Source organism: Macaca mulatta, chromosome 12 (genome assembly GCF_049350105.2).
Source record: "Macaca mulatta isolate MMU2019108-1 chromosome 12, T2T-MMU8v2.0, whole genome shotgun sequence".
In the NCBI taxonomy this organism is placed as follows: domain Eukaryota; kingdom Metazoa; phylum Chordata; class Mammalia; order Primates; family Cercopithecidae; genus Macaca; species Macaca mulatta.
In genome coordinates, this window is record NC_133417.1 from 146,754,297 (window position 1) to 146,773,966 (window position 19,670).

At 50.4% G+C, this 19,670-nt stretch overlaps 1 protein-coding gene and 1 pseudogene across 10 annotated transcripts in view; both read left to right on the plus strand.

The window, feature by feature from the left end:
• The window catches only part of FARP2 (FERM, ARH/RhoGEF and pleckstrin domain protein 2), a 148,544-nt gene that overhangs the window by 114,361 nt on the left and 14,513 nt on the right, over nt 1-19,670 (plus strand). For all 10 annotated transcript variants that reach the window (XR_013402291.1, XR_013402294.1, XR_013402292.1 and 7 more), the window contains 5 exons: nt 1,962-2,051; nt 2,741-2,874; nt 3,318-3,399; nt 5,263-5,500; nt 14,076-14,206. Coding sequence is in view for 7 of the 10 variants with exons in the window: in XM_077958136.1 (XP_077814262.1) it covers nt 1,962-2,051; nt 2,741-2,874; nt 3,318-3,399; nt 5,263-5,500; nt 14,076-14,206 (675 nt within the window). In the remaining 3 variants the exon portion in view is untranslated. The remainder of the gene's footprint in view (nt 1-1,961; nt 2,052-2,740; nt 2,875-3,317; nt 3,400-5,262; nt 5,501-14,075; nt 14,207-19,670) is intronic.
• Nucleotides 16,518-17,337, plus strand: LOC106992797 (BTB/POZ domain-containing protein KCTD5 pseudogene; annotated as a pseudogene).

A 19,670-nucleotide genomic window follows, 5' to 3' on the forward strand; every position in this document is an offset into this window, starting at 1 on the left:
TCGTGATCCGCCCGCCTTGGCCTCCCAAAGTGCTGGGATTACAGACATGAGCCACCGCGCCCGGCCAAAAAAGTCATTTTTAATATCATGAAGCTCAAAAAGAAAAAATTGAAAAAGCCTAAAGGCTGGAAAGGTGGTTCAGCTTCTCTGCGGTGAGGAGGCCATTGCACCAAGAGGTGGGGACTGAGCTGGTACACAGTGGCAGGGCTGTGGGAGCCAGGCAGGCTGCCAGCCATGGGGAAGAGCTGAGAGAACAGCAGTGGACGTGTGCAGGACTCTGGCAGGGGAGGCACAGCACCTGGGCACTGGAGGGCTCCAGGCAGCAGCATCTCGGCGGGCTATCCCTTCACAGCTGGCTATATCCATGGGCTCAGCACTCACAGGATAAATGTGCCTCTGTCCTCTCATCCACGAGGGGTGGACAACCCTGCAGGCTGTGCTGAACTTCACAGCAGTACAGGGAGGAAGACATGACCCCACATGCCACCTCAGCTGCTTGCTCACTTGCAAACCCAGCTCCTGATATTCCTCCCAAACCTCCAGTCATGGCAGCTGGTCTTTTCCTTGGCTTAGGCCAAAAACTGTTGCAGTCACCCCTCCTGCCTCCAACCCTCACGGCTTAACTCCACACTGGAATCAGGTTGGCTCAACCTTCAGAATGTGTCCAGGATCTCACCCCTCACCCCTCTGGGTCCCCCAGCCAGAGCTGTCTCACCGGCTGGTGCCGAGGTCCTCTGGGAGCCTCTCTGCCCTCCTGATCTACTCTCATCCTGGGGCCCAAGTGCATCACAGCACATTCAGGTAGACCCCAAAGGGTCCAGAAGGCTCACATGACCTGCCTTCCCCACCAGTAGCCTGTCTATTCCCTCTTACCTCCCCACCTTGCTCCAGCCGCTTGACCTCTGACCTGCCCCACGGGCTGACCTGTCCACACTGAGTGAGGCTGCGGCCTGCCACATCCCCCAGCCTCCAGTCCCTCCTCTGCTCTGCACTGTGTCTTGTACAGCCCTCTGTGCTGCGATGTGTGACTGTGTGTGTTGCTTCTTGCCTGTCTTCTCCTGGTAGGACACCCTCACAGGGGCAGGGGGCAGTGTCCAGGCCCCTGATCGGAGCTGACACCTGCTCCATGGGTATTTGCACGGCCCACCTGCCCTGAAGCTGGCCACAGTCTGGTGGTGGGGCAGGCAAGCTGCCAGGGTGGGGCAGGCAAGCTGCCAGGGTAGAGCAGGATCATGGTTTCTGGGCAGTGGGAGAGGGCGGAGAAGAGGCTGTTAAGTTGCACCTCAACAGAGGGTGGCTCTTGGAGGGTTCAGGGTGGGGAGAGGCCCTCCAGGGACAGCACCCAGTGCCTGCCGAGGCCATCATGAGGCATGTGCTTTGCCAGGAACACTGTGTTGGGTGAGGTGTAGAGGGTCCCCCACAGCCAGCTTGCCTGCTCGGCGCCAGCACCTTGGGCAAAGATAGCCCTGCCGGCTATAGGAGTGCTCAGGGCTGGGCTATCTCCAGCAGGGCACAGAAAACAGCCTGGAATATGGTCCACATCTGCATCAGGAAGTGCACCGGCAAGCCTGGCGCTCTGACGCAGGCACACTTAGAATGCACACTGTTTGCTCTTTTTAATGACTTTTGTATGGGTTAGGTTTAATAATTTATAAGCACACACACACTCATGGACCTGTGTCTGCTGACCAGCTATGCCACTGGCAGTGATATACAAAACCAATAATAAATTTCAGCCCTGTTTACATATGGTGATATTTGAACAGCAATTCTTTTCTCCAAAAGAATAATAGGATTATGTTTTTACTCAGGGATAAATCCCTTCAGAAGTTGAAGATGAAAATCCCATGACGATGTTAACTTGAGCAGAAGAAAGCAAACATTACAAACTTCAGGCTGCCTGAACACGGGAGGGTCCCATGTCCCATGGATGCACACTTACAGCTCTCTGCTTCTTTCAGCGCATGCCTGCAGACGAGGCCTACTTCATAGTCAAGGAGATTCTCGCTACAGAACGAACATACCTGAAGGATTTAGAAGTTATTACCGTGGTACGAAAGTCCTTGATTACTTTTTTTTTAAATAAATATCTCATCTGAACACAGATAAATCTTTTGTTTGTTTGTTTGTTTTTTGAGATGGAGCCTCACTCTGTCACCCAGGCTGGCGTGCAGTGGCGTGATCTCAGCTCACTGCAACCTCTGCCTCTTGGATTCAAGTGATTCTTCTGCCTCAGCCTCCCTGGTAGCTGGGATTACAGGTGCCCACCACCACACCCAGCTAATTTTGTTTATTTAGTAGAAGTGGGGTTTCACCATGTTGGCCAGGCTGGTCCCAAACTCCTGACCTCAAGTGATCTGCCCAAAGTGCTGGGATTACAGGCGTGAGCCACCATGCCCAGCCAAGAAATATCTCTTGATAATCGTGAGACTTGGTATGTATATATTTTTGTTAAATATATCTGCCTTAAAACATTTATTCTAAGTCCAGTCAGAACATTGGATCCAAGTTTTTGTGGAGCTATAAAGCTGCAAAGTGTCCATTTGAAACTTTTGATGTAGGATAGTTTCATTATATTTGATCAACAAAGAGGATAGCTGTAGGGATGGTCTGAACCCTCTTTGAAGGTGGTGACTGGAGGGTCATTGCAGGGTGTCCTATGGCTACAGGCCCTCAGGGGCACAGTTTCTCAGTCCCCAACAAGAGCCATGCCTTCCATCACACCGCACTCTTCCCACAGTGGTTCCGCAGCGCAGTGGTGAAGGAGGACGCCATGCCTGCGACTCTGATGACACTGCTCTTCTCCAACATCGATCCCATCTATGAGTTCCACAGAGGCTTCCTGCGCGAGGTGGAGCAGAGGCTGGCACTCTGGTAACACCCCTTCGGCCCCCAGGTCTTGGACCCCCACACAGGAGACTCCCACACCAACTCATCATCACAGCTCTTAGGAGCTTCCCAGCTTCAGAAACTAATTCAGAAGAGCCATTTTTTCACTGGAGTATATTTTTAGGAGCCTGCGGAGAGGTACAGATATAATAATACCCTTTATTCACCCTCTTCCAGAAAAGAGAGTGCAAGGAGCAAGTTAAAAATAGAAGATCCCTTTTTGCCTGGTTACCGTCTGTTTTAGAGAATGGCCAGACACATAATAGTAGCTTCCATCCAGGGCAGGCCCTGCCCTGCGGCCTCTTCCACCTCAGAGCTTCACAACCTTCTTCCAGCTGGAACCAAGGCAACTGTCACCCTGCATCTGATTACAGTGCCTTCTGCAAGCTTTCACCATGTTTAGAACGACTTTGTTTCTTTTTACTCAGGGAAGCGCCCTCCAAAGCCCACACAAAAGGCAGCCATCAACGAATCGGGGACATCCTGCTCAGGAACATGCTCCAGTTAAAGGTAGGCTGCATGGTGACTGCTGCCTAGACGAGTGCTGTTAATGGGAGCAAAACCACGGTCCTGAAGCTGAGGCCCCTCGGAACAACATCCCCTCAGAAAAGGGTCCCCTCAGAACAGGATCCCCTTCAGCGTAGGGTCTCCTCAGAACAGGGTCCCCTCAGAGAAGGGTCCCCTCAAAGCAGGGTCCCCCCAGACCAAGATCCCCCTCAGAGCAGGGTCTCCTCAAAACAAGGTTTCCTTAGAGCAGGGTCCCCCTCAGAGTGGGGTCTGCTCAAAACAGGGTCCCCTCAGAGCAGAGTCCCCCAGAGCAGGGTCCCCCTAAGAGCAGGGTCTCCTCAGAACAGGGACCCCCTCAGAGCAGGGTCCCCTCAGAAAAGGGGTTTCACAGAACAGGGTCCCCTCAGACCAAGATTCCCCTCAGAGCGGGCTCCCCTCGGAGCAGGGTCCCCTCAGAACAGGGGATCCACAGAGCGGGGTCCCCTCAGACCAGGGGCCCCCTCAGAGTGGAGTCTTCTCAAAACAGGGGCCCCCTCAGAGCTGGGTTCCCCTCAGAGCAGGGGCCCCCTCAGGGCAGAGTATCCTCAGAACAGCATCCCCTCAGAGCAGGGGACCCCCAAAACAGGGGCCCCCTCAGAAAAGAATCTCCTCAGAACAGGGTCCATCTCAGAACAGGATCCTACTCAAAGCAAGGTGCTCCCAGAGCAGGGTTTCCCCAGAGCAGGGCCCTCTCAGAACAGGGTCTTCTCAGAATAGCATCCCCCTGAGGCTTTCAGAAGAGGGTTCCCTCAGAGTAAAGTTCCCTCAAAACAGAGTCCTTCTCAGAGCAGCAGCCCCCTCAGAACAGGGTCCCCTTTGAGCATCATTCCCATTAGAACAAGGTTCCCCCAGAACAGCATCACCCTCCAAACAGGGTCTCCTTAGAACTGCATCTTCCTCAGAACAGGATCCTACTCAGGGCAGGGTCCTGCTCTGGATGGGGTCTCCCTCAGAATCTTGTTTCCCTCAGAAAAAAGTCTGGCTCAGGGCAATGTCCAGGGCCCCATCAGGACACTGATTCCCTCAGAACAAGTTCCCTCCTCACCACATCCCCCTCAATAAGGGCTCTCCAAGAATAGGATGCCCCTGGAAACAGCATACCCTTCACAACAGGGTCCCGCAGAACATGGTCTCCCTCCAATCAGAACTACCCCCAAAACAGACTCCGCCTTAAAACATGGTTTGTCTTAGATCACGGCCCTTACCAGCCCCAGAACGTCGTTCTCTTCAGAACCTTTTTCTCCACTGATGAGCATTCCCTTGAGGACAGTGTCCCCATTTCCATCAGGACAGGACTCCCCCAGAACAGTGTTCACCTCAGGGCAGGATTCTCCCCCAGAACATTGTCCTCCTCAGAATGGGTCCCCCGAGACCAGCATCCTCTTCAGAACAGGGCCTCCCTCAGATCAGGGTTCCCCACAGAACAGAGTCTTCCTCAGAGCATCGTTCTCAGGACAGAGTCTCCCCTCCCCAGGACAGGGCCCTCACTGTGTCCCACATAGCCAACTGCAGCCCTCCCATCCTCAGTTCTTCCTCTGTCCAGTGAGGAGACGGCCCTGATCCACTCAGTGCATGTAATATGAGGCCAGTTAGTGATGCACATAGCAGTGACTCTAGTTGGAATGAGGTACAGGTCACATGGCATCTGAGACGGGTTGAGATGCATTCCTTGGAGGCTAGAAAGCCCCCACTGGCGTACACTGGGCCACCGGTCAGTTTGCCCTGTGGGGATTTCCAGCCGGCGCCTGCCATCAAGGAAAACAGGCCAGTCTCCCCCTGGACCCCTACATCTCCTCACCTAAAGGCCCCACTCTTGCGCCTCCACAGGAGTTTACCAGCTACTTCCAAAGACATGACGAGGTCCTAACAGAACTGGAAAAGGCTACCAAACGCTTTAAGAAGTTGGAGGCGGTGTACAAGGAGTTCGAGCTGCAGAAGGTCTGCTACTTGCCTCTCAACACATTCCTGCTGAAGCCCATCCAGCGGCTGCTGCACTACCGCCTGCTGCTGCGACGCCTGTGTGGACACTACACTCCCGGTCACCATGACTACGCCGACTGCCATGGTGAGTGTGGGTGCGGCCCTGCATCTCGAGGATCAGATCAGTGGCTGGGAGGCAGGGGCGGCTTTGCTAGACCTAAAGACTTCCTTCACTGGGAAGCGCAGGAGTCCACCCCATTAGGGCCTGCACCATAGTGGTCAGCACTGGCCCTGGCCTTGCCTCCTGTCTCCTCTAGCTGCTGGCAGAGGGCAGGTCCCAGGCTACACCAGGTCTCTGCCTCTTCTGCTCCTCCACCCGCAGGCAAGGCCCTGCCCATCTCCACTTCTGAGCAGTGTAGGGAATTACTCTGATTGCCCTGCAGGGGTCACAGGGCATGCTTTTGCTGGGGACCGCAAAGCCCCCACAAGTACACTGGGGAATGGGGTGCAACCCCCAGAGCAACCTGCTGCCTATGGATGTTTCTGTCCTGGAGGCCATGGCTCTAAAACATACAAAAGATTGGGCCAACGTGACCTGTTAGAAGTTTTCAACATAGACAGCCTTTGTAATTTTTGATGTTTATTAAAGGGACAAAAGAGTAAACTCTGATCTTTTTAATCTAAAAATATGATTTCTAATTTTATTGTAAATTTAGTCCCCTTTTCTGAGGTGACTCAGTCATGAGGGGGACACTGCTCTAATGAGGACCTATTCTGATGGGGATGTGGTCTGATGGGAACTTTATGCTCATCAGGAAGTTTTTTGTTTTTGTTTATATTTTTTTGTTTTTTGTTTTTTGAGATGGAGTCTCCCTCTGTCGCCCAGTGGTGCGATCTTGGCTCATTGCAAGCTCCGCCTCCCAGATTCACGCCATTCTCCTGCCTCAGCCTCCTGAGTAGCTGGGACTACAGGCGCCTGCCACCACGCCAGGCTAATTTTTTTGCATTTTTAGTAGAGACGGGGTTTCACTGTGTTAGCCAGGATGGTCTTGATCTCCTGACCTCGTGATCTGCCCTCCTCGGCCTCCCAAAGTGCTGGGATTACGGGTGTGAGCCACCGCACCCAGACTTTTTTTTTTTTTTTTTGAGATGTAGTTTCACTCTTGTCGCCCGGCTGGAGTTCAGTGGCACAATCTTGGCTTACTGCAATCTCCTCTTCCCGGGTTCAAGTGATTCTCCTGCCTCAGCCTCCCAAGTAGCCAGGATTATAGGCGCCCACCACCACACCCAGCTAATTTTTGTATTTTTAGTAGAAACAGGGTTTCACCATGTTGGCCAGGCTGGTCTTGAACTCCTGACCTCGTAATCCGCCTGCCTCAGCCTCCCAAAGTGCTGGGATTACAAGTGTGAGCCACTACATCAGGATGTTTTTATAAGTAAATTTTATCATTGTCATTAAAAATAGATGAAAAAATACTTAGCATTTCCTCTAGTTGGTTTCCCATAGCCATGAATGGATATAAATAAGGATGCTTTCTAATTAGCAAGAAATAGAATGGATCATAAAGTGTTGATGATTCTCTTTCTTTTCGTTCTAGAAGAAAATGTTTCATGTTTGCTAAAAAGAAGAAGGACAAAATTATAGAAAACATTTTCAAACATTTTAAGGAAAACATGAAATAACCACACCATGTTTAAAATGTTTCTTGTTGTCAGTCATTATACCACAGTAGTTAGGTAGGCAGAGTGCTGGAGCAGAGGGTGGCCTGGACCCCGGGCGACCAGGGAAGACATGCCGTGGAGAAGACTGGGGCCCGGGTTCTGGCCACGTCTACCATGTGCTTGAGGGACATAGGATTTTGGAGGGATTCCTGTACCTCACAACATGACAGGTTTCTCAGCAGTAAAATTTATAGACTGGTGTAAAACCTCTGTGAAGCTGTGTTTGTGAAAGTGCTTTGAGGTTGTCAATTCAACAGAACATTGATAACCATCAGCCTCCCTAGGTTTGCTTCAGACCTCAGCCATCTCTGGAGAGCAGTGAGAGCCCAGTTGATGAAACATTCTCAGCTGACACTATGGCAGGCTCCTTTCCCTCCATGACCCCACTCCCCAAATGTGGGACACAGGAATTCTTGTCAAGAAGGGCCTTCTTCAAAAATGGCCTTTGGTGTGCAAATGTTACCAGCCTCTTGGTCTTCCTGAAAACTTGAATAGAACTCTCTTGGACAAAAGGGAGTACATTTGTTGGGGCTGACAGAAGCCAGCCTTGCAATTTTATTTATCCTTCATTTTGATGAGAGTTTCCAAGGGTGCTGGATGTTAAGTGTATGTTGTTGATTTGTTCTATCACGCACCTGCTCTGCCTGCTGCTGTGGGGGAACCTGTTCTGAGGGGGACCCTTTTCTGAGGTACTCAGTTACAAGGGGATGTGGCTCTCAGGGGGTTCTGTTCTGATGGGGATGTGTTCTGAAGGGATCTTGGACTGAGGGGAACCCAGTGCTGAGGGGACCCAGTTCTAAGGAGGACACTGCTCTGAGGAGATTCTATTCTAAGGGGACCATGGTTGGAGGTGGACTCTGTTCTGAAGGGGACAGTGTTCTGAGGGGGGACTCTGTTTTGAGGGAAACACTACTCTAAGAGAACCTTCTTCTGAGGGGGACCCTTTTTTGAGGGGAACACTGTTCTTAGGGGAACCCTTTTCTGAGGGGACTCAGTTATGAGGGAGACACTGCTCTCTGGGGGTCCTGTTCTGATAGGGATGCGCTCTGAGGGGATCTTGGACTGAGGGGGACCCTGCTCTGAGGGGTCCATACTCTGAGGAGACTCTATTCTGTGGGGACTCTGTTCTTAGGAGGATACTGCTCTGTGGGGACTCTGCTCTCAGGTGGATGCTGCTCTCAGGGGACCCTGTTCTGAAGAGACGCTGTTCACAGGGGATGCTCTGAGAGGACCTTGTTTTGAGGAGACCCTATTCAGAGGGGAACCCTGTCCTGGGTGCTCATTACCCTGATGGGACTCTTATGTGAGGGGAATGTTATTCTGAGGGGAACACTACCCTGAGAGGATCTTGTTCTAAGGGGGGAATAGTGTCATGGGGGCACATGTTCTGAGGAGGATGCTGTTCTGGAAGGGGACCCTGTTCTGTGGGGAATTCTGCTCTGACAAGGACCCTGTTCTGAAGAGACCCTGTTCTGAGGAGGATTCTATTCTGAGGGGTCTCTGTTCTGAGGGGGGGTCCTGTTCTGAGGGGGATGCTGTTCTGAGGGAACCCTGTTATAAAGGGATACTGTTCTGAGGGGACCCTGTTCCGAGTGGGATGCCATTCTGAGGGGACCCTGTTCTGAAGGGGATGCTGTTGTGAGGGGACCCTGTTCTGTGGGGGATTTTATTCTGTGAGGACCCTGTTCTATGGGGACCTGTTCTGCGGGGGATACTGTTCTGAGGGGGATGGTGTTGTGAGGGGACCTTGTTTTGTGGGGATCCTGTTCTGTAGAAACCCTGTTCTGAGGGGGATGCTGTTCTAATGGCACCTTGTTCTATGGAGGATTTGATTCTGTGAGGACCCTGTTCTGTGGGGACCCTGTTCCCCTGTTCTGAGGGGGTTGCTGGTTTTTTTGTTTAGTTTTGTTTTGTTTTTTGAGACGGAGTCTCGCTCTGTAGCCCAAGCTGGAGTGCAGTGGTGCGATCTCGGCTCACTGCAAGCTCCGCCTCCCGGGTTCCCGCCATTCTCCTGCCTCAGCCTCCCGAGTAGCTGGGACTACAGGCACCCGCCACCTCACCTGGCTAATTTTTTTGTATTTTTAATAGAGACGGGGTTTCACCGTGTTGGCCAGGATGGTCTCAATCTCCTGACCTCGTGATCCACCCGCCTCAGCCTCCCAAAGTGCTGGGATTACAGGCGTGAGCCACCGCGCCCGGCCGGGGTTGCTGTTCTAAGGTAACCCTGTTCTGTGGGGCATCTTGTTTTGTGAGGATGCTGTTCTGAAGGGAACCCGTTCTGTCGGGATCCTGTTCTGAGAGGACCATGTTCTGTGGGGACTCTGTTCTGAGGGAATCCTGTTCTGAGGTGCCCCTGTTCTGTGGGGATTCTGTTCTGTGGAGGCCCTATTCTGAGGGTAGTGCTGTTTTGAGGGGACTGTTTTCTGAGGGGACCTTGTTCTTAGGGGGATCCTGTTCTGAGGGGGATGCTGTTCCATGGGAACCCTGTTCTGAGGGGACCATGTTCTGTGGGGAACCTCTTCTGTGGGGACTCTGTTCTGAGGGGGACCCTGTTCTGAGGGGAACCCTGTTCTGAGGGGATTCTGTTCTGTGGTGATCCTGTTCTGAAGGAATCCTGCTCGGATTCCTTGAGATACTGTTCTCAGGGGAACCTGTTCTGTGGGGATTCTGTTGTGTGGGGGATGCTGTTCTGAGGGGGATCCTGTTCTGAGGAGGGTGCTGTTTTGAGGGGACCCTGTTCTGAGGGAGATTCTTTTCTGTGGGGACCCTGTTCTGAGGGGACCCTGTTCTATGGTGTTCTGTGGAGATTCTGATCTGAAGGGACCCTGTTCTGTGGGGCATCTCATTCTGTGAGGACCCTGTTTTGTGGGGAACCTGTTCTGGGAGGACCCTGTTCTGAAGGGAATGCTATTCTGAGGAGACCATGTTGTGTAGAGATTTTGTTCTGTGTAGATGCTGTTCTGAGAGTGATGCTGTTTTGAGGGGACTCTGTTCTGAGGGGACCCTGTTCTGAGGGGACCCTATTCTGAGGGGGATGCTGTTCTGAGAGGACTCTGTTCTGTGGGAATCCTGTTCTGAGGGGACCCTTTTCTGTGGGGACCCTGTTCTGAGGGAAATCCTGTTGTGAGGGGAAACTATTCTGAGGGAGATGCTATTCTGAGGGGACCCTGTTCTGTGGGGGATCCAATTCTTTGAGGACCCTGTTCTGAGGGAGATTCTCTTCTGTGGGGACCCTGTTCTGTGGGGATTCTGTTCTGAAGGGACCCTGTTCTGTGGGGCATCTCGTTCTGTGAGGACCCTGTTCTGTGAGGATTCTGTTCTGAGGGGACCCTGTTGTGAAGGGAATGCTATTGTGAAGAAACTGTTCTGTGGGATTTTGTTCTGTGTAGACCCTGTTCTGAGGAGACCCTGATCTGAGGGTGACCCTGTTTTGAGGGGACTCTGTTCTGAGGGGGATGCTGTTCTTAGGGGACCCCATTCTGTGGGGATCCTATTCTGAGAGGACCCTGTTCTAAAGGGATCCTGTTCTGAGGGAAACCTGTTCTGTGGGGATTGCTGTTCTGAAGGGACCCTGTTCTGTGCAGCATCCTGTTCTGTGAGGACCATTCTGTTGAGAACCTGTTTTGTAGTGAGCATGTTTTGATGGGGATCCTGTTCTAAGGGGACCCTATTCTGAAGGGATCCTGTTCTGAGGGGCCCCGGTTCTATGGGGATTCTGTTTTGTGGAGACCTTATTCTGAGAGGAGTGATGTTTTGAGGGGACCCTGTTTTCAGGGGGATCCTGTTCTGAGGGGGGTGCTGTTCTGTGGGGACCCTGTTCTGAGGGGGACCCTGTTCTGAGAGGACACTTCTGAGGGGAATGCTGTTCTGAGGGGATTCTGTTCTGTGGTGATCCTGTTCTGAAGGGACTCTGGTCTGAGGGAGATGCTGTTCTCAGGGGACCCAGTTCTGTGGGGATTCTGCTCTGAAGGGATCCTGTTCTGAGGGCACCCTGTTCTGTGGGGGATGCTATTCTCAAGGGACCCTGTTCTATGGGTACCCTGTTCTAAGAAGACCCTGTTCTGAGGGGGATGCTGTTCTGAGGGGACCCTGTTCTGAGGGGGATGCTGTTCTGAGAGGACCCTGTTCTGAGGGTGATGCTGTTCTGAGGGGACCCTGTTCTGAGAGGATCCTATTCTGAGGGGGATGCCATTGTGAGGGGATCCTGTTCTGTGGGGATTCTGTTCTATGGAGACCTGGTAATGAGGGGACCCTGTTTTGTGCAGATTCTGTTTGGAAGGGATCTTTTTCCGAGGGGGATACTGTTCTGAAGAGACCCTGTTCTGTGGGGAATCCTTTTCTGTGGGGATTCTGTTCTGTAGAGGTTGTTTGTGGGGACCCTGTTCTGTGGGGATTCTGTTCTGAAGGAGACCCTGTTTTGAGGGGGATGCTGTTGTGAGGGGACCCTATTCTGAGAGGTCCCTGTTCTGTGGGGACCCTGTTCTGAAGGGATCGTTTTCTGTGGGGACCCTGTTCTCAGGGGGATTTTGCTCTATGTGGCCTCTGTTCTGAGGGTGATGCAGTTCTGAGGGGACCCTGTTCTGAGGGCATTATATTCTCTGGGGACCCTGTTCTGAGGTGGATGCTGTTCTGTGGGGATCCTGTTCTGTGAGGACCCTTTTTCTGAGGGGACCCTGTTCTACGGGGGATTCTGTTTGGTGGGCATCCTGTGCTATGTGGATTCTGTTCTGTGAGGACCCTTTTCTGATGGTGACACTGCTCTATAGTGACCCTGTTCTGAGGGGACCCTTTTCTGAGTGAGATGCTGTTCTGAAGGGACCCTCTTCTGAGGGGACCATGCTCTGAGGGGACCCTGTTCTGTGGGGGATGCTCTTCTATGGGGTCCCTGTTCTGAGGGGGACCCTTTTCTGAGGGGACCCTGTTCTGCAGGGGATACTGCTCTGTGGAGACCCTGTTCTGCGGGTTCTGTGGAGAATATCAAGGCAGATCAGGTGATGTATAGGATCATTATCATGCCATCAGGTCCAAAATGTGTCCTGAGCTTCCAGCAGCCGCCAGTCCCTACCGAGGTGCAGCACAGCGTCCATGTGGCAGTCAGGCTCCCAGCCCTGCACTCTGTGGAGTCAGTATTTGAGGGCAGGGTGGCACTGGTGCTTGTTTGAGTGGACTCAAGCAGCCATGCAGCGAATGGGCATGGCATGATGAGTCTCTGCCTGACATGGTGTCTGGAAGGAGGGGCTCAGACCCAAGTGCTTTCGGGATGGCCAGCCTGGGAGAGCCAGGGGTTGGGGTCAGGAGCTTAGAAATCTGCACAGAGCAGTAGGGTTGGTAGCTGCCAAGACCTATGCTGGATTCACTGAAGTTCTTCCTTGTTTTCAGTGTCATGCAGGTGTCTTTGACGGAAAATGAATTTTGTCAGTCAATTTTGTTTGTCAATGATGATCTCTTCATGTACTTCATTCTTTTCTGACTTTATCTTCTGAAAGCTGTAAGGGACTGTTGTCACCCCCACTGGAAAGGATAGAGCTGGAACAGTCAGGTGACTTCATGCTAACAAATCTTCCCAGGGCTAGAGCTGAGCACTGGGCAGTGCTGGGTGAGGGGTGTGGACCTTGTCATGGAGAAGCTTTGTGGCCCGGAAGTAAGAGGGAGTCATGATAGAAACAAGGCAGAAGGTGGCCGGGCATAGTGGGTCACGCCTGTAATCCCAGCATTTGGGGAGGCCAAGGCGAGTAGATCATCTGATGTCAGGAGTGGGAGAACAGCCTGGCCAACATGGTGAAACCCTGTCTCTACTAAAAATGCAAAAAATTAGCCAGGTGTTGTGGTGGGCATCTGTAGTCCCAGCTACTTAGGAGGCTGAGGCACAAGAATTGCTTGAACTTGAGAGGCAGAGGTTTCAGTGAGCCAAGATCGTGCCACTGCATTCCAGCCTGGGAGACAGACCCTGTCTCAAAAAATAATAATAATTAATTAATTAAAAGAAAGAAGGGGGAAGGTGGTCCCCATGAGTGATTCCAGCAAGGAGGATGCAGACCCTGTGCTCCAGGCATCATCAGAGGTGGGAGCAGGCTCAGCTACGCTACGCCACCACTCTCAGCATGGCCTCAGAGCTGGGCAGACTACTCTTGGTATAACTTTGTATTTTAAGTTTCCTGTCCAGATTATAAACTTTCTCTTACCTTTGCTTGAACTATAAGATTGGCATCTGTTCCTGGTTAAAAGAGAAAATTACAATTGCTTTGAAGGTGCAAATCATTTAGCCTTTAAAGTACAATAAATCATTTTCCTTTAAGAGCAAATACTGCCTTACCCATAACATTAAATCATTATTTACAAAGCCTATCCTTTTTGCCAAACCAGAATATGGGCTGGCCAACAGTTTGGGTTGAACAACCTGAAGGCCTCAGGGGTATCTGCAGGAGCAGGCACCTGGTGGCTGCACATAGTAGGCAGCAGTCCTATAAGTCCTATAAGGCAGGGATCCCCAGCACCCCTGGCCATGGACTAGTACCAGTCCAGTCCATAGCCTATTAGGAACCAGGCCGCACACCAGGAAGTGAGTGACCGGCAAGTGAAGCTTCTCTTTATTTACAGCCACTCCCCATTGCTTGTATTACCACCTGAGCTCCTCCTCCTGTCAGGTCAGCAACATTAGATTCTCATGGGAGCACAAACCCTATTGTGAACTGCGCGTTTGGGGGATCTAGTTTGTGTGCTCCTTATGAGAATCTAACAAATGCCTGATGATCTGAGGTGGAACAGTTTCATCCCCAAACCATTCCCACCACCCCTGGTCTGTTGAAAAATAGTCTTCTTGAAACCTATCCCTGGTACCAAAAAGGTTGGGGACCGCTGCTATAAGAAGTCAAGTAGGATGTACCTCTAATTAAAACTGCCTTTTAGAATGCTGGGTTTTGTCACAAGGTGGTGGGTGAGTGGAAGGTGCTGTGCACACCACTGCCTGTACACCTATACTGAGGGGTCTCTCCACACAGATGCCCTGAAGGCCATCACAGAGGTGACTACCACACTACAGCACATTCTCATCCGGCTGGAGAACCTGCAGAAGCTGACGGAGCTGCAGCGGGACCTGGTGGGCGTAGAGAACCTCATTGCTCCTGGCAGGGTGAGTGACCTTACTCTGGGAATGTTTTTTGAGCTACTTTGTTTTTTTAATTGAGATATAATTTACATACCACGAAAGTCACTTTTTATTTTAAAATGTATAATTTTGGCCAGGCACAGTGGCTCATAACTGTAATCCCAACACTGGGAGGCTGAGGTGGGAGGATTGCTTGAGCCCAGGAGTTCAAGACCAGACTGAGCAACACGGGGAAACCCTGTTTCTATGAGAATTAAAAAAAAAATAATTGCCGGGTGTGGTGGCACACACCTGTGGTCCCAGCTACTCAGGAGACTGAGATGGGAGGATTGCTTGAGCCAAGGAGGTCGAGGCTGGAGTAAGCCCTGATCACATCACTGCACTCCAGCCTGACAACAGAGCAAGACCCTGTCTCCGTTAAAAATAGGTAAATACGGCCAGGCACAGTGGCTCACGCCTATAATCCCAGCACTTTGGGAGGCCAAGGCAGGCGGATCACCTGAGGTCAGGAGTTTGAGACCAGCCTGACCAACATGGAGAAACCCTGTCTCTAAGAAAAATACAAAACATTAGCAGGGCGTGGTGGCGCATGCCTGTAATCCCAGCTACTCAGGAGGCTGAGGTAGGAGAATCGCTTGAACCCAGGAGGTGGAAGTTGCAGTGAGCCAAGATCACACCATTGCACTCTAGCCTGGGTAACAAGAGCGAAACTCTATCTTAAAATAAAATAAAATAAAATACATATATACATACATACACACATACATACATACAAAAAATGTATAATTGAGTGGGTTTTAGTATCTTCACAAGGTTATGCAGCCATCAGTATCTAATTCAGAACATTTTCATCACCCCAAAATGAAACCCCCACACCGATTAACAGTCACTTCCCATCGCTATTTTGAAGGGGACCCTGTTCTCGGGGGACTCTGTTCTGAGGTAATCCTGTCTGGGTGGGGATGCTGTTCTGTGGGGACCTCGTTCTGCTCCCTAACCCCTGGCAACCACTGATCTACTTTCTGTCTCTAAGGAGTTAACCTGTCTGGGCCTTTCATAGAAATGGTATCATACATTACTGTGGCCTCTTGTAACTGTCTTCTTTCACTCAGAATAATCTTTTCAAGGTTCATTCATGTTCCCTTTTTTTTTTTTTTTTTTAATTTGAGACAGTCTCTCAAATTAAAGGTGCAGTCACCAGGCTGGGGTGCAGTGGCACGATCTTGGCTCACTGCAACCTCCACCTCCCAGGTTCAAGTGATTCTCCTGCCTCAGCCTCCCAAGTAGCTGGGACTGCAGGCACATACCACTACCCCCAGCTAATTTTTGTGTTTTTAGTAGAGACAGGGTTTCACCATGTTGGCCAGGATGGTCTCAAGCTCTTGACCTTGTGATCCACCTGCCTTGGCCTCCCAAAGTGCTGGGATTACAGGCATAAGCCACCGTGCCCGGCCTCATGTTCCTTTTTGTGGCTGAATCATATTCCATCATGCATGTATCACATGTCTCTCCACTCATCTGATGGACACTGGGTTATTTCCACTTCTTGGCTGTTATGAATAGTGCTGCTGTGAACATTCATGTACAAGTTTTGTGTGGACTTAAGTTTTCAGTTTTGAGTATATACCATATGCAGGGTCATATGGTAATTCCATGTTTAACATTTTGAGGAGCTGCCAAACTGTTTTCCAAAGTGACTGAACCATTTTTCATTCCCACCAACTTGTATGAGACTTCTAGTTTCTCCACATTGTGTGTCACTTTTTGGTTCTAGCCATTTTAGTGAGTGTGTAATGCTGTCTTGTGTGGTTACAATTTGTATTTCCCTGATGGCTAATGACATTGAGCATCTTTTCATGTGCTTATTGGCCATTTGTAGGCCTTTTTTGGAGAAATGTCTGTTCAGATCCTTTGCCTACCTTTTATTTTATTCAGAATTTGCTAGGAACTCTTAAAACCCAAAAGTAAAAGACAACCTGTTGAGTTTTAAGGGTTCTTTATATTCTGAATGCTATAGACCTTTATCAGACTATGATTTGCAAACATTTTCTCCCATTGTGTGGGTTGTCCTTTCACTTTCTTGATGGTGGCCTTCATTTACAACATGAAAGGTTTTAATTTATCTATTTTTTTCTTTAGTTGCTTGTGTCTTAGATGTTATATCTAAGAAACTATTGTCAGCCAAGCGTAGTGGTACACACCTGTAGTCCTAGCTACTCGGGAGGCTAAGGTAGGAGCATTGCTTGAGCCCAGGAGTTCAAGGTTGCAGTAAGCTATGATCCCGCCACTGCACTTTAGCCTGGACAACAGAGCGAGACCCTGTCTCAGAAAAAAAGGAATTACTGCGAGCACTGCCACCTGCCCAGTGCAACCTTGGGGCAGGGCTGGTAGGGTCGACCTGTGCTGCTGTAGTGCAGGACTCAGAGCACCCTGGCCCAGCACCCGGCAGCATGTCCAAATGGGTCTGGCTCAGCGTTGGCTGCACCTACTTCCTCACCACCCAGCAGATGCTGTGCCAGGACCTGAAATACTTCCTGTACTGCTTATACTAGGCTAACCCTGACAAGGATGAAACTGTTGCCTATTTAATGGTCAGAGACCCCACCTATTTCGGGCCTGTGCTGAACTACCTGAGACATGGCAAGCTGGTGATTAACAAAGATCTTGCGGAGGAAAGAGTGTTGGAGAAAGCAGAATTTTACAATATCACCTCATTAATAAAACTTGGATAAAATTAGAGAACAAGAGAACAAAACATCACAGGTGCCCATGAAGCATGTGTACCATGTACTTCAGTGCCAGGAGGAGGAACTCACACAGATGGTGTCCACCATGTCCGACAGTCAGAAGTTTGAACAACTGGTTAGCATTGGCTCCTCTTACAACTATGGAAATGAAGATCAGGCCAAGTTCCTCTATGTGATGTCCAAGGAACTTCCCAACACCCCATACAGTATGGCCAGTGAACCCAGCAAGAAGACCAAGATTTTGCAAGAACAAGGTTCAAGGATGTGAGGGACACAGTATGAAAAAATGATTTACTCTTTCCCAAGATGCAATGAACTACCATGTCCAGGAAGCTTGGCTGCGAGAAGGAACCTGCTTTTGATCATTTTTCTAGAGATCTGTGTGTGAATCCTTTTTTGCCTCTGAGGTGGGTGGTGAGAGACAGGTCCAGCTGTCCAAGGCCAGGTGTCCCCAAGGGGAGGAGCATGGCGGCCAGGTGGGTGCTGTCTCTTGAGAGGGGCTAGAGACTGAGACAGATGCTCCCAGTCAGCCCACTCAATCCCTGAAGATCATGTAAAGGACAGAATTCTTGGTGCTACACATAGTCTGTAAAAGCAGCCTGGGCTTCACTGGCAGGAAGTGGCCACAGCGTCATCGGCGTCCAGCAGGTTGTGGCCTCTGGTCTGGCTGCCAGGCCCTAGACTCAGTCGGGAGCTCTGCCTCCCAGGTGGGATCGCTGGTTGCTCTCAACCTCACAGAGCTCCTGACAAAGGCGGCTTCTGCATCATCACTACTTCCTGGCACCGTTTCAAAGACAGGCCTTTTTCCGACACAGGCTATGATCCTGCCTGACTCAGTCCGGGACAGAAAAAGGCTTTTCTTTTTTTTTTTTTTTTTTGAGATGGAGTCTCGCTCTGTCGCCCAGGCTGGAGTGCAATGGCCGGATCTCAGCTCACTGCAAGCTCTGCCTCCTGGGTTTACGCCATTCTCCTGCCTCAGCCTCCCGAGTAGCTGGGACTACAGGCGCCCGCCACCTCGCCCGGCTAGTTTTTTTTTTTTTGTATTTTTTAGTAGAGACGGGTTTCACCGTGTTAGCCAGGATGGTCTCAATCTTCTGACCTCATGATCCGCCCATCTCGGCCTCCCAAAGTGCTGGGATTACAGGCTTGAGCCACCACGCCCGGCCAGTCAAGGCTTTTCAATTTGTGTTTTCCAGGCGAGAGAACTTTATACCCCTTTTCAGTGTGGATAGACTCCCCAGGGTTTATACTCTGGAAATGCCCACAAGGATTGCTGCGTTGAGACTGATCTGTTCAACCCGTTATCATGAGGTAGCAGTGTTGCCTTGTCCCCCACTCTGTGGGCTCATGGGGGAGCTGGTGCCTGTCAGTGCTATGTCACACCTGGCATAGAGGTTGGGCTGGAGGCCTGTCTGCTGGCTTCTGGAGCTGAAGGTCTGGGTCACAGTGAAAATTTGGGATGTTTATGGAGCATCACAAATGCCTCTCTCTCACCACTCTGTCATTTTCTTTGTATAACTGTGCAGCCTTTCTGGGATGTTTGGGACTTCAGTCGACCATCATGGGCTCCACCCAACATGACATGGGAGCTGATGGGATTCTTTTAGAAACCACTGCCCACATCCTTTGAAAACAGACCTTTCTCAGCTGGTTGTGGGGACCTGTCAGAGTCTGGGGACCTGGTGTGCAGGGCAGGCTCCAAGCTCTTTGTTTCTGGAACTCCAGCTTCCCAAGGAGCACTGTGCAGACTGACCGCCAACTGCCCATGTGCAGGTCAGAGGCTCTGACACTGTCTGGTTTCCAGTGCTTCTGGAGACTTCTTGCCTAGGCCTCATCTTCTTTGCCAATAACCTGATTAACCAAGTTCTCCAGCATTAGGACTTAGCACCTCCTTTTTGTAAGGTCTCTTGTATGCTGTTAAATGTTTGGCTTAGACAATTTATAAAAGCCTTTCTAGAGGTCAGACTTAGCCATGGGATGACCCTGTCCTCCCCAGCAGAGCTCAGGAGGAAGGGCAACCACTGTGGGCCCTCAGAGTGTACTCTCTGGGGAGCTGCTGACCCCTTAGCATTGTTTGATTTTTGACTTTGATATAATAGATAGGCTTGTGTTTTTTTTTAATTTAAATATATTAAGATTTAATTCACTAAAATCACTAAGATTTAATTCACTAAAATTTGGGTATAGTATTTTATCAGCTTACAGTTTAATGCCTAAGTTTCCCCTGAAAATAGCAAACAAAATTGTGTATTTATGAAAAAAAGAAATGAAAAAAGAAAGAAAGCCTAACCCAGGGTATGAAGATTTACCCTTCTGTTTCTTTTCTTCTAATAGTTTTATGTTTTACCTCTTCCATTTAGATCTTTGATCCATTTTGGGTTAGTTTTTGTGTATACTGGAACATAGGAGTCCAACTTTATTATTTTGCATGTGGATGTCCAGTTTTCCCGGCACCATTTATTGAATTGTCTGTCTTTTAACCCTTGTAGAAGATCAGTGGGGGCTAGGCATAGTGGCTTAAGCCTGTATTCCTAGCACTTTGGGAGGCCATGGCAGAAGGATCACTTGAAGCCAGGAGATTGAGACTAGCCTGGGCAACATACTGATACCCTTTATCTACCAAAAAAAAAGAAAAAAAATTTGCCTGGCATGGTGGCACACACCTATGGTCCCAGCTTCCCCCAAGGCTGAGGCAAGTGGATCGCTTGAGCCTAGAAGGTCAAGGCTACAGTGAGCTGTGA